This window comes from Muntiacus reevesi, chromosome 18 (genome assembly GCF_963930625.1).
Source record: "Muntiacus reevesi chromosome 18, mMunRee1.1, whole genome shotgun sequence".
Lineage (NCBI taxonomy): Eukaryota > Metazoa > Chordata > Mammalia > Artiodactyla > Cervidae > Muntiacus > Muntiacus reevesi.
The window spans coordinates 52,631,179-52,644,177 of NC_089266.1; the positions used below are offsets into that span (position 1 = coordinate 52,631,179).

The 12,999-nt window shown below is 41.6% G+C and overlaps 1 protein-coding gene across 1 annotated transcript; it reads right to left on the bottom strand.

The window, feature by feature from the left end:
- Positions 1–9,653: 9,653 nt before the first annotated feature.
- LOC136149766 (olfactory receptor 4D1-like) lies at positions 9,654–10,589 on the bottom strand. The gene has a single exon (XM_065910304.1). It carries the CDS (start codon positions 10,587–10,589, stop codon positions 9,654–9,656), a length of 936 nt encoding a protein of 311 aa, XP_065766376.1.
- Positions 10,590–12,999: the final 2,410 nt, after the last annotated feature.

Here is a 12,999-nt window from a genome sequence, read left to right on the forward strand (position 1 = left end):
GGTGTCTACTCCATACACCTACAGGAAACACACCACAGAAGTGACATATTAGTGCCTGGGCCTCAAAATGCATGTCCCGGTTTAGATGATGGACATTTATATGCATATAATAATTCCAGGTGCTGACTAAATGGCCTTGGCTCTAGAATGTGTACTAGTTTGTCCTGGAATATATATTCTTGAGATATCTTAAAGCCATTCATGACATATACAACTTGCTTTAAAAATTCAGTGTAATATAGTGATAGAAAGACACTTGAAGTACAGCAGACTTGTAGTCAAACTACAGAGTTTTTTTTATCCTTGAGATGTGACCCACAATAAGTTATTCAAGCTCTTTGTCTCAGTTTCCACTTCTAAGGTGGAATTAAAAGTGTTATCTCTATACATTGTCTAGCGGATTATATAAGATAACACATAAGGTTCCTAGAATAGTGTCTGGAATAATAAATAGTAATCACTCTCCTCTGTGTAGCCTCCCACTGAAAACCTCCTGCCTTCTTACAGTCTCTAATACATTATTATACCAGTCATTTCTCATGCAACTGTTATTACATCTAAAAGTTCGTGAACTTTTTGTATTTCTAGGTTTCTCGTCTTGATTCAACCATAATGTGCCACTACAGACATGTACCTTGATTCTCAATTAATCTGTGCACTGCAGTGCTCAAGCTTGCTCATAGTCAATACTCAAAAAGCATGTGGCATTGACTGCTGGGTGGGTAAACAATTACAGGGAATGTCCCCCCATCACTGATGTAGGTGGTCCCTTACTGGATGAGTTAACAGAATATACATGGTGTTTGTGCTGAGACATGAGAAGGTGGAGAGAGATTTCCTGGATTAAGAAATAGGTGATGGATTTTGTAAGAAGGGGAATGGAAAGGCTCCTTTAAAAGGTCCAAGAATTTCTGTTACTGAATACAAAGATAGATGAAGATGTTGAAGATGTTGAAATAAGAGCAATAGTATAGACAAAGGAATAAAGAATACTAGCGTGGGTTGTCATTTCTTTTTCCAGGGGGTCTTTCAAACCCAGGTATCCTGCACTGCAGGCAGATTCTTTACTGTCTGAGCCACCAGTGTGTTGTCAAAAGAACAAAGAGGGGATATTAAGAGGAAGGAAGGGGAAGGGGAAAGTGGAGGGGGAGGGAAGAGGCTGGGAACAAAGGTGAAGGACACAGGAGGTGAGAGATAAGGGTGACAGGTGAGAGTTAAGTGGCCTTCTCACTCCCCTGCCTTGTCTCACTCCCCACCTCCACCTGCTCCCTGCAATGTATTGTCCATCAGAGGTCATTTTCGTCTCATCATATTTTTTTCCATTGTCCCTCTTAACTAGATTGTAAGTTCAGTAACTTAGTAGCCCCAGCACCTGTAATAGCAACTCTGATTCACCAGTCGCTCAAAAAAGTTGCTGTCATAATGAATTAGTAGGTAATTATGCCATTCAATGTGACCATGTGGAGAACTCTGTGGTGTATTTTCCTATCCTTTGCTCTCAATATCATCCCTCATTGGAAAATCTGTTTCCAACACCGCATTTCCCCTGCATTATTTTCTGAAGTTTTCCTCACACTTTAGCCTTACTATCATCAAGTCTAAATCTCTTGCCTTTTCTCTGCACCCTCCAGCAAGTGTGTCTGGATTCTTCTTAACAGCTGCTCTGTCTACAGGTGAGAAACCCCTGGTCTCGCACCTTCCTTCAGCTCAGAACGGGAGAGAGCCCTCATGTCTTGCATCTTCTTGAAGATCCCTTTTCTGCAAACTTAGTTTCCTAACCACTGCCCAAACATCACGTATACAACAATGGGTGTGACTCTAGGGGAAGAGGGAATATCCTTGAGGAGAAACTACTGGACTCGATTCAGGAGGCAGGGTAGGGTTGATTACCACTGGGGACAAGGGAGCAATGGGACTTGTTAAAAAGCTTGAAAATCTCTCAAAAACACACATTCATTAGGGTCAAAAGGACCAAGGACAAAACAATTTTATAGATTTGTAGCATGTAGGATCTCAGGCCAAGATCTAGAACTATAAGAGTCTCTTCAAAAGAAACAGTTTCTCTGGGAGTTTTAGAAGAACCCATTCCTTTGATTCTTTCCCTTGAGACCATCGCCTGGAGAGCTGGTTAAAAGACAAATTACAGTGCCCAGGCCCCAGACTTCCTCATTCTGTTGATCAATGATAAGGCCAAGAATTTTCATGTGTAACAAATTCTCAGACAATGCTGATTTCTCTGTTCCAGGCACCACACTTGGAGAACCATGGAGTTGCTCAACAGTATAAGGACTGTTCTCTCTCTTGTGCAATCTGAGATATCTAGTCTGATTTCTTTCTTTCTTCTTCTCTTTCTTCTTCCCTTTTTCTTTTTCTTCTACTTTTAAGCCTTATTGATTTTTACATAGAGAAAGCCATACATGGGCAGATATATGGTATCAGTTCAACAGAACCCTACTGTCCTTAAAACTTGCCCTTTATTTTAGCAACTGAAGCCCCATTATTGATTTACCATCTATACCCTTGTCCACTATGTGCCTGCGTGTTTAGTCACTCAGTCATGTATGACTCTTCGTGACCCTGTGGACTGTAGCCCACCAGGCCCCTCTGTCCATGAGATTATCCAGGCAAGAATACCGGAGTGGGTTGCCATGGCTTCCTCTAGGGAATCTTCCTGAGCCAGGAATCGAACCCGCATCTCCTGTGTCTTCTGCACTGTGGATGGGTTCTTTAGCCACTGAGCCATCAAGGAAGCCCCAAGTCCAGTACATCATCTATTTAAATGCCAGCATTCTTTACCTGTGAACTCTTACTACCTCTAATGCAAGGACTGGTACAGGAAACTTATACAATGCTCATTATGAGGGATTGATCAAAACTGGAATTAATTGGCATTTTAAACTTGATGTGCTTTAAAAATGGTCTGATTTTTTAGACAGAGCTCTCTGAGCTACATGTAACTTTCCAGGTTGGTCTGAATTATTTTACTACAAATGCTCATTCTTGGCAAAATAAAATATAATGGCAGGTAAGAGTAGGATGTGATGCTCTTCCAGAAACAGACCCAGCAGAGTCACATACATAAATAATTTTTTCAAAAAAGCGTTCTTATTTAGAGCTCTAGTCCATTTTAAGATTGATTCACTGGGGAATACGTGTAACTCTATGGCTGATTCATGTCAATGTATGACAAAACCCACTGAAATGTTGTGAAATAATTAGCCTCCAACTAATAAAATAAAATTAGAAAAAAAAAAAAAGATTGATTCACAATGAAAGAAAAGTAAAATAAGAAAATAAAATTAAGTCACACAAAAGTAGCCTTCCTGTCTGGGGAAGGGACAGGACGTGTCCATCTCACTGACTGTCATGTAGATGATTTTGATACAGATTCTGATTTAGTTTCCAATAAGAGAAACTTGATATGTCCCACTTTATATATTCTCTAGTAGGAGCACATGTGACTCTGTAAAATGTTCACCAAACCTCATCATCTGTTCACTGCATCCTCTTGCCAACATGAGTTCCAAAGTCAAGAATGGCCAGAATGGAGTAAAGACCCAGTCATGTACACTGAGATGAGAAAATTATTATCCTACATATCAGATATCAAAATATATATACATGTATATATATGCCTAACTTCCAACTGCTAAATGGATGCAGGATACATTTAGAAGGAACTTTTTTTTTTTTTACATCCTCATTGAGAGAGACCTGAGTCATTGATGATTAATGACTCCCCTCTTGATGGGTGGTTTTATGTGTCAATCAACTAGTCTGCAGCTTTCAGTTATTCAAACTTGGATCTGGGTGTTGCTGTGAAGGTATTTTATAGATGTGATTGATTCTCTAATCAGCTAATTTTATTTTTTTACAATCAATTCATAAAATTTTTTTTTTTCTTTTGGCCATACTAGATGGCCTGGGAGATCTTAGTTCACAGACCAGCAATTGAACCCTGTCCCCTACAGTTGAATAATGGAGTATTAACCACTGAACAGCCGGGGAAGTCCCATCCATTCATTTTAAGTAAAGGAGATTATCCTAGCCAATGTGGATGTACCAGATTCAATAAATTATGACCAGTGTAAGTTTGGTGCTTCAATTTTGATGCAAGGGCACCCAAAGCCGGTGCTCTGGGACAGCCCAGAAGGGTAGGGTGGGGAAGGAGGTGGGAGAGAGTTCAGGGTGGGGGGTACACATGTATACCTGTGGCTGATTCATGTTGATGTATGGCAAAAACCATAACAATACTGTAATTATCTTCCAATTTAAATAAATTAATTACTTTTTCTTAAAAAAGGTTTTAACAGCAGAACTGAGGTTTCCTTGATGAGGATGCAGTTCTGGACTGCAGCTTCCTGCCCCAAAATTCCAGCCTGCCCTACTTGTTGGCCTGCCCTACAGACTACATACTTGCCCAGCCAGTCTGACAATCAGGTAAGGAATTCCTTGCAATTTATCTCTCTCTCTCCCTCTTCATATATAATACATATAAAATTTTCCACCCCGAAATGTCTTTGGATTATTTTGAGCTGAAAGTTGTCAAGGCTCAAAAGACTCAGGAAGAAACCTTGACTTTCCCCTTTAGCTGTCTAAAGAATTTAAATAGAGAACCTGTTCCCAGAATGGGTTTTCACCAGATTTGCCTACAAAGAATATGGATTAGGTATGTATTTGTGTGTGTGTGTGTGTGTGTGTGTGTGTGTGTGTGTGTGTGTGTAGGGGGGACCAAGACCTAGAGATCAGGGTCCACTCTGTGTTCCATTGTCTCTACATGGACCAGCAAGTATTTACTTATCAAACACTTTCTTTTCCACTTCCATGTGAATTGTCTTCCTCCCTTTTGAAGTCCCACACAACTTCCTCCAATACCTTCTCTTTATCTTTAGCTGAAGATGGTATTCAAGGTGAATGTTTTTGGTGGGTTACTCAGTTTGCCTGGTTCTCTACAATGTATACATGTCCTCAGACTGTGCTTGACTTTTTTCTCTTAATTTGTCTTATATCAATTTCATGGACCAGCCAGGAGAACCTAGAATGGTGGAGGAAAATTTCTTCCTTCACAACACTTCCATATCATACTGGTCCTGTTTCTCTGGCAGAACCTTGACTGATACACCACTTTTAATAGATTATATGTGAAGTAGACAGCATATTAAAAAGCAGAGACATTACTTTGCCAACACAGGCCTGTCTAGTCAAAAACTATGGTTTTTTCAGTAGTCACAAATGGACGTTTAAGAGTTGGATCATAAAGAAAGCTGAGTGTTGAAGAATCGGTGCTTTTGAACTGTGGTGCTAGAGAAGACTCTTGAGAGTCCCTTGGACTGAAAGAAGATCAAACCAGTCAACCCTAGAGGAAATCAGTCCTGAATAATGATTGGAAGAGCTGATGCTGAAGCTGAAGCTCCAATACTTTGGCTACCTGATGTGAAGAGCTGACTCATTAGGAAAGACCCTGATGCTGGGAAAAATTGAGGGCAGGAGGAGAAGGGGACGACAGAGAATAAGATGGTTGGATGGCATCACTGACTCGATGGACATGAGTTTGAGCAAGTTCTGGGAGTTGCTGATGGACAGGAAGTCTGGTGTGCCATAGTTCATGGGGTTGCAAAGAGTCAGACGCGACTGAGTGATTGAACTGACTGATATGAAGCTGTGGTACATATACACCATGGAATATTACTCAGCTGTTAAAAAGAATTCATTTGAATCAGTTCTAATGAGATGGATGAACCTGGAGCCCATTATACAGAGTGAAGTAAGCCAGAAAGATAAAGAACATTACAGCATACTAACACATATATATGGAATTTAGAAAGATGGTAACGATAACCCTATATGCAAAAAAGAAAAAGAGACACAGAAGTACAGAACAGACTTTTGAACTCTGTGGGAGAAGGTGAGGGTGGGATGTTTTGAAAGAACAGCATGTATATTATCTATGGTGAAACAGATCACCAGCCCAGGTGGGATGCATGAGACCAGTGCTCAAGCCTGGTGCACTGGGAGGACCCAGAGGAGTCTGGTGGAGAGGGAGGTGGGAAACTCTATGGCTGATTCGTGTCAATGTATGACAAAACCCACTGAAATTTGTGAAGTAATTAGCCTCCAACTAATAAAAAAAAAAAAAAATTAAAAAAAAAAAGCAAAACACACACACACACAAAAAAGTAAACTTCATAGGTAAAGTTAATTGAGGTTTTTCTCTCCTTAAACTTAAATCATCCCCATGCTTGATACAAATACAAGTGGAATTGCAAGATCAAGGGATAATGAAGCTGAGAAGCAGAGATTTATTCTGGACCAAAATTAATGTACTACCACTGGAATGACTTACAGCCTTCCCTCAACAACTTTTAAGAAAGGTGCTTTCACTAATCACTAAACAAAATAACTAAAGAATATTGAAGTTCCATTGTGCATTTAGGTAATAAATAAATGTGGAGTTAAGCAGAATTCATATCATAAACACAACATAGCTTCCGTGAGAGATGTCTTAAAGGCATAAATTCTCATGGATAGAGCTGTATTCATTGAGGCTTCTGTCTAGGATGATTGGGTCAGTTATTTTGTCAGAAGATCATGAATGCCAATTTGGGAAGATGGCCTGGACTACTCATCTGAGGTGTTTGGTATCTTTAAATAAAATTCTCCTGATTGTTCTATTAGGATTTAGGTACTGGATCTCTGCAAAGTGTGGGCAAGAGCAGTAGGAGTGCTGTTTTCCCTCTGACCTGGATATGTACTCTCTAGTTCCCTTTAGTCTTTACCTGGGCCCACTTAACATATCCATGCTATTTGTCAGATCCTCTAGGCATTTAATTTTATTACCCTGTCCACGAGAAACTTTGCTCATTGTCAAGATTTCTGACTCAGGCCAATCACCTCTCTGCCATCCTGCTACCAGGGGTTTCCATCTATATGGTAGACACTGTCGATTGCCATTTTCTGACTGAAACAGCAGCCATGCACTTTCCATTTCCTTTGTAGAGCAGGGTAACCGTATGACCCAGTTTCTGCCCAACAAGTCATAAGGGAATTCTGCTGGAATGGTTCTAGAGAAAAATTTCCCCCTAGGTCTAAAAAAATAAAAATAAAAAGCACATGAATCCCTCTCCTCTTCCTTCTTGCTGAATTGTTTGGATATAAATGTATGATTCATAAAGGAGGAAAGGGCAACCCACTCCAGTATTCTTGCCTGGGAAATCCCATGGACAGAGGAGCCTAGTGGGCTACAGCCCATAGGCTTGCAAAGATTTGGGCACAACTAAGCATGCACACACACACACACACACACACACACACACACACACACACACACACACACATGATTACTGAAGCTTTACCAGCCATTTGCCATACTGAGGGGAAAGACAGGAAATTATAGAATAACCAACTTAGGGCCCTAAAATATTGGAGCTGCTGAATTAACCATCTCTGAAATTGCCAGTCCTCTAATTATATATATAATTTTATTTATTCATTTATTTTTTTTGCTGTGCTGGGTCTTTGTTGCTAGACAGGCTTTTCTCTAGTTGCAATTTGCAGAGGCTTCTCTCTAGCTGTGGTGTGCCGGCTTCTCATTGTGGTGGCTTCACTCATTGCAGAGCAGGGGTTCTAGAGTGCTCTGACTTTACTACTTGAGGCACATGGGCTCAGTAGTTGTGGTTCCAGGGCTCTAGTGCACAGGTTCAATAGTTGAGGTGAATGGGCTTAGCTGCTCCAAGGCATGTAGGATCTTCCTGAACCAGGGATAGAACCCATGTCTCTTGCACTGGCAAGTGGATTCTTTACTATTGAATCACCAGGGAAGCCCTCTAATCTTTTTAAATGAGATAATCTCCTCATTCTTTAAGCACTGATTTGGTTATCCAGCTGTTTGCCACCAAAAACGTCTTTGTGGCTGTATATTTCAAGTAGGACTATCGTAGTTTTCAAAAGAGATCACACTCTCCAATCAGCTATACATCATAGGCTGAGCATCACATTTCAAAGGGATGTTGTCATAGGAGAGTAAATACAGAGGAGATGGCCAAGATGGTGGAATTAGGAAACTTGTCACAATGGGAACAAATGAAGGAAAGTAGATGCTTCATCTAGAGAAGAGACAAGTTAAAGGGTGAGAAAAGTATCCCCAGGTATTTAAAGGACTTTTGTAAGAAAGGGGAAAACACTGTTTTGAGGGACACTCAGATCAAATATGATACAGTCCATTTTCTCTGCCCTCATCTCCAAACACCCACTGAGAATGGGGAGAAATGTGTGAAAAGGTGCAGGGACATAGAAGTTAAGAAAGGATGAACTCAGAGCTGCCATGATGGCTTGAAGAGCCTGAAACTTTTATTAAATATTTCCCAGATGAAGTGGTTATTGGGAGAGAATAGGAAAAAAAGTTTTCATATTATCTTCCTAACTTTAGATCAACATTCTACATTGCCAAAGAGTTTTAAAAAGGAAGCAAGAAGATGGAGCAAATAAATGTTATACAGAGAGAAATCAAATATAGATCTGAACTATACAGGGAAGGAATGGGGTGCAAGAAAAAGTACAAATACCTCTCTGGATAAGCTACTGTTCAAGGTGCTGAGCAAATTTCAAGGTGAATAAGGCATGGCTCACATTCAAGGAGCCCTCAATCTGGGGCAGGAAGTCAAAGAGAAAGGCAAAAACCCATGAGGTGGCAACCTTGGATTGAATCCATACCTCGTGTCTGGACCACTAATAGACATGGCTCTGCACTCTCTGGCCTTGGATCCCCAACTATACTATAGCATCCTCTTCTCAGCCATATCATCTATATGATGCAAAAAAATGGGTTGGGAAGACAGACTAGTTTTTCAGATTATCCAAGGTGTATTTGACAGAAAAGAAACAAACCCAAAGAGAATATACCCTTATGGGAAATATTTAGATGATATCACAAGTGATACCACTTCCAAAAACCACAGAGGGGATGAGGGAGCAGAACAAAGGTGAGTGTTCCAGATTTAAGATGAAAGAGTTGAATATTCATCACAGATATTCATCCACAGATATTGTTGTTGGTGTTCTTTAGACGCTAATTTGTGTCCAACTCTTTGCGGTGACCACATGGACTACAGTCCGCCAGGCTTCTCTCTCCATTGGATTTCCCAGGCAAGAATACTTATGTGGGTTGGGTTGCCATTTCCTTCTCCAGGGAATCTTCCAACCCAGGGGTTGAACCTGCATCTCCTGCATGGCTTGTGGATTCTTCACCACTGCACCACCAGGGAAGCCCCCATCCATAGATGAGAAATGCTAAGCTTTCCCTTGTGATTATAAGAAGCCCTGGGTTTCAAATCCCACCCATATCTCCTGTCTTGAAACTTGAGGATCAGAGGAACCATCTCCTGGCCATCTCCTCTCTTGCTGTTCATCACCAAGAAAGTCACTTCTGAGTTTTCTCATTTCTAGAGTGTTTAATATAATGATAACATATCCACTGTCAGTTTACTGAGAATGAGACAAAAGTGTGAAAGTGCCTTACACAATACCTGACAGAGCAACAGCTCCATGGAAATATTAATCTAAACTGTCGCATTCCATGAAGACTTTCCTTCACTTCTCATATGGGAAAACAAAGTTCAGAGAGAAGATTTGTCATTTAAAGTCAACTTTTGTTAAGTTCACTCCCTGCTGGAAATCACTAGGTGCTTGCCTAATCTCTTCATGGCTGCCTGCATCTCCTGGTTCCTCAGGGTGTAGATGATGGGATTGAGCATGGGGGTCAAGACAGTGTAGCTGATGGACACAGCCTTGTCCATGGGGAAAGAGGTGAAGGGCCGGGCGTAGATATAGATACAGGGAATGAAGATCATAGACACAACGATGATGTGGGTGGTGCAGGTGGAAACTGCCTTCCTCCTCGCCTGCCCAGAGTGGGACCTCAGCATCACCAGGATGACTGTGTAAGAGATCAGAAGGAGGAGGAACCAGATGAAGACCAGCATCCCACTGTTGGAGATCATAAGGAACTCCAGGTGGGAGGTGTCCATGCAGGCAAGCCTCAGCATTTGTGGAACATCACAGTAGAAGTTATCCAGGATGTTGGGGCCACAAAAGGGCAATGGGAGCATCAGAACCAGCTGGACAATGGAGTGGAGAAAGCCCCCTACCCAGGCAGCCACCACCAGCCCTACACACACTCGAGTGTTCATGATGGTGACATAGTGAAGGGGCCGGGAGATGGCTATGTAGCGGTCATAGGCCATCACTGAGAGGAAGAAGACAGTCCCGCCTCCCAAGAGGTGGAAGAAGAAGATCTGGGCCATGCAGCCCTGGTAGGAGATGGTCTTCTTCTCAGCAAGGAAGTCCACCAGCATCTTTGGGGCAGTGACTGAGGAGAAACAAAGGTCTATGACAGCCAGGTTTCTCAGCAGAAAATACATGGGTGTGTGGAGCCTGGAATCAGAAGTCACTGTCACCATGATGAGGAGGTTTCCCACGACAGTGGTGGTGTAGACAAACAGGAACAGCAGGAACAAGAAGAGCTGGAGCTCCTGGTTCTGGGAGAACCCTAGGAAGACAAATTCTGATACCCACGTGAGGTTCCCTGAATCCATGGTGTCTTCTCCATACACCTAAATGAAAAAGGCAGGGATATAGATACATGAAGTTGTTGTTTGTCCTTTTAGGGCTCAAGGGCTCAATTCAGTCGTCCAAGTAAATATGATGGACAACCTCATGTACAGATCACAATATCAAGTGCTAATTTAATGACTTTGTCTCTTGAAAGTTTACTAGTTTTTGCTTAAATACACACACGTGAGATATCCAGATATCCAGATATCCAGAGACACATGCCACCTGCCTTTCTAAGATTCAGTGTAATATAGGGGTGGGAAGACCTCAGAATTCTTCAGGACCAGAGCCAAAACTCAGAGCATCCATTTTCTTGAGATTTGACTTTGAGCTAGTTTCTTATTCTGCGTTACAATTTCCATATCTGTAAGAAATATATATTCTTTATAGAAACTGCCTAAGGGATTAAGTAAAATAACACAGAAAGTTCCTAGGACAGTATCTGAAATAGTAAATGTTAATTACTCTCCTCTGTGCAGTCTCCTACTCCACTCCAGTCTCTACTACATTTTTTACTAATCACTTTTCCTTTTTAAAAATTAGTTTGTTAATACCAATAAAATATTATAATTAGCCTCCAAAAAACAAATTAAATTAAATTAAAAATAAAAATTTCCTTCTGTTCAGTTCAGTCGCTCAGTGGTGTCTGACTCTTTGAGACCCCATGAATCGCAGTACACCAGGCCTCCCTGTCCATCACCAACTCCCGAAGTTTACTCAAACTTACATCCATCGAGTCAGTGATGCCATCCAGCCATCTCATCCTCTGTCATCCCCTTCTCCTCCTGGCCCCAATCCCTCCCAGCATCAGGGTCTTTTCCAGTGAGTCAACTCTTCGCATGAGTTGGCCAAAGTATTGGAGTTTCAGCTTCAACATCAGTCCTTCCAATAAACACTCGGGACTGATCTCCTTCAGGATGGACTGGTTGGATGTTCTTGCAGTCCAAGGGACTCTTAAGAGACTTCTCCAACACCACAGTTTAAAGCATCAATTTTTCGGCACTCAGCTTTCTTCACAGTCCAACTCTCACATCCATACATGATCTTTTATGCAATTTAGAAGTTACTTTCCATTTACAGTTATTAGAAAATATTGGCTGTTGTATGAATCATTTTTCATGTAACAGTGAACACATCAGTATGTTCATGTACTTTTCATGCACCTGTGTTTCTCCTTCACAATTCAACCATAAGGTGCTAGACACATAGGTATTGATTTCACAATTTATTTGTGCTCTGCACTGTCCATCCTTGCCCATAGTCAGTAATTATTAATAATAAGTACTTGGTGTTATGGCTTGGAGGGTGAAAATCTACTTGGTGTGCAATGGTACTTGCATGGGACAAGCAAGGGAGCCTCTGGACACAGCTGCACACCTGGGGTATCCATTCCTTTCCATCCTCCAGAGTAGCTGGCCCCTTAGTGGGTGAGGTTCTTCAGATTATAGATGGAGACAAGAGGCAAGGGGTAACTATCACATTAGTGAAGAAATTAAATGAATATATTGTTTAAAGGAGACATAGAGCTCTTCTGAAAGATCAGCAATTTTATTTATTTATTTATTTTCTTTTTTATTTTATTTCTAAACTTCATTCTCTTTTAAGCTATAACTTTTCTTTCCTGGCAGAGTCTTACTACACGTTCATATCATAGGGGAGCCAGCAAAAGATTCAGGGTAGAGAGCAGTGAGCTCAGTTGTGTGATTTTGATTGACCAGGATGTTGATTAGACATCAAGTTGATTGGACAGGAAGCAAAGGTGGATGCAGGGAGCCCAGTTAGGGGGTGCATGTGGTAAAGGCAGTAGAGAAGGTGAGCGTGGCCTGAATTAGGGTGGTAGAAATAGCACTAATTGGAAGTAGGGTTGAGAGGACTTGGTGATAATTTGGGCTTCCCAGGTGGTGCGAGTGGTAAAGGACCTGCCTGTCAATGCGGTAGACATGAGACGCAGGTTCCATCCCTGGACTGGGAAGATCCCCTGGAGGAGGGCAGGGCAACCCTCTCCAGTATTCTTGCCTGGAGAATCCCATGAATGGAGGAGCCTGGTAGGCTATAATCCATAGGGTTGCAAAGAGCTGGACATGACTGAAGCAACTTAGCATGCATGCATGGTGATAGTTTGGATTGAGGGGAAGAGGAAGATGTCATGAATGATCCTTAGATTGCTGGACTGGGCAATTGGGTGGCAATGGTAATGCTTAGTTCCCTGAGAGAGTAACCCTGAGAGCAGAGGAGGGTTCAGAGGAAGGCAATGAGTTCAGTTCAGGACAATCAGTTCACTGAATGTGGCTTTTACAACACAATGGAAGAGTAGAAGGTTGACAAGCCAAATGGGATTCTTAGCAACTGCATTGCTGTAACATGGCATGCAAAATTCAGGAACATGTCACA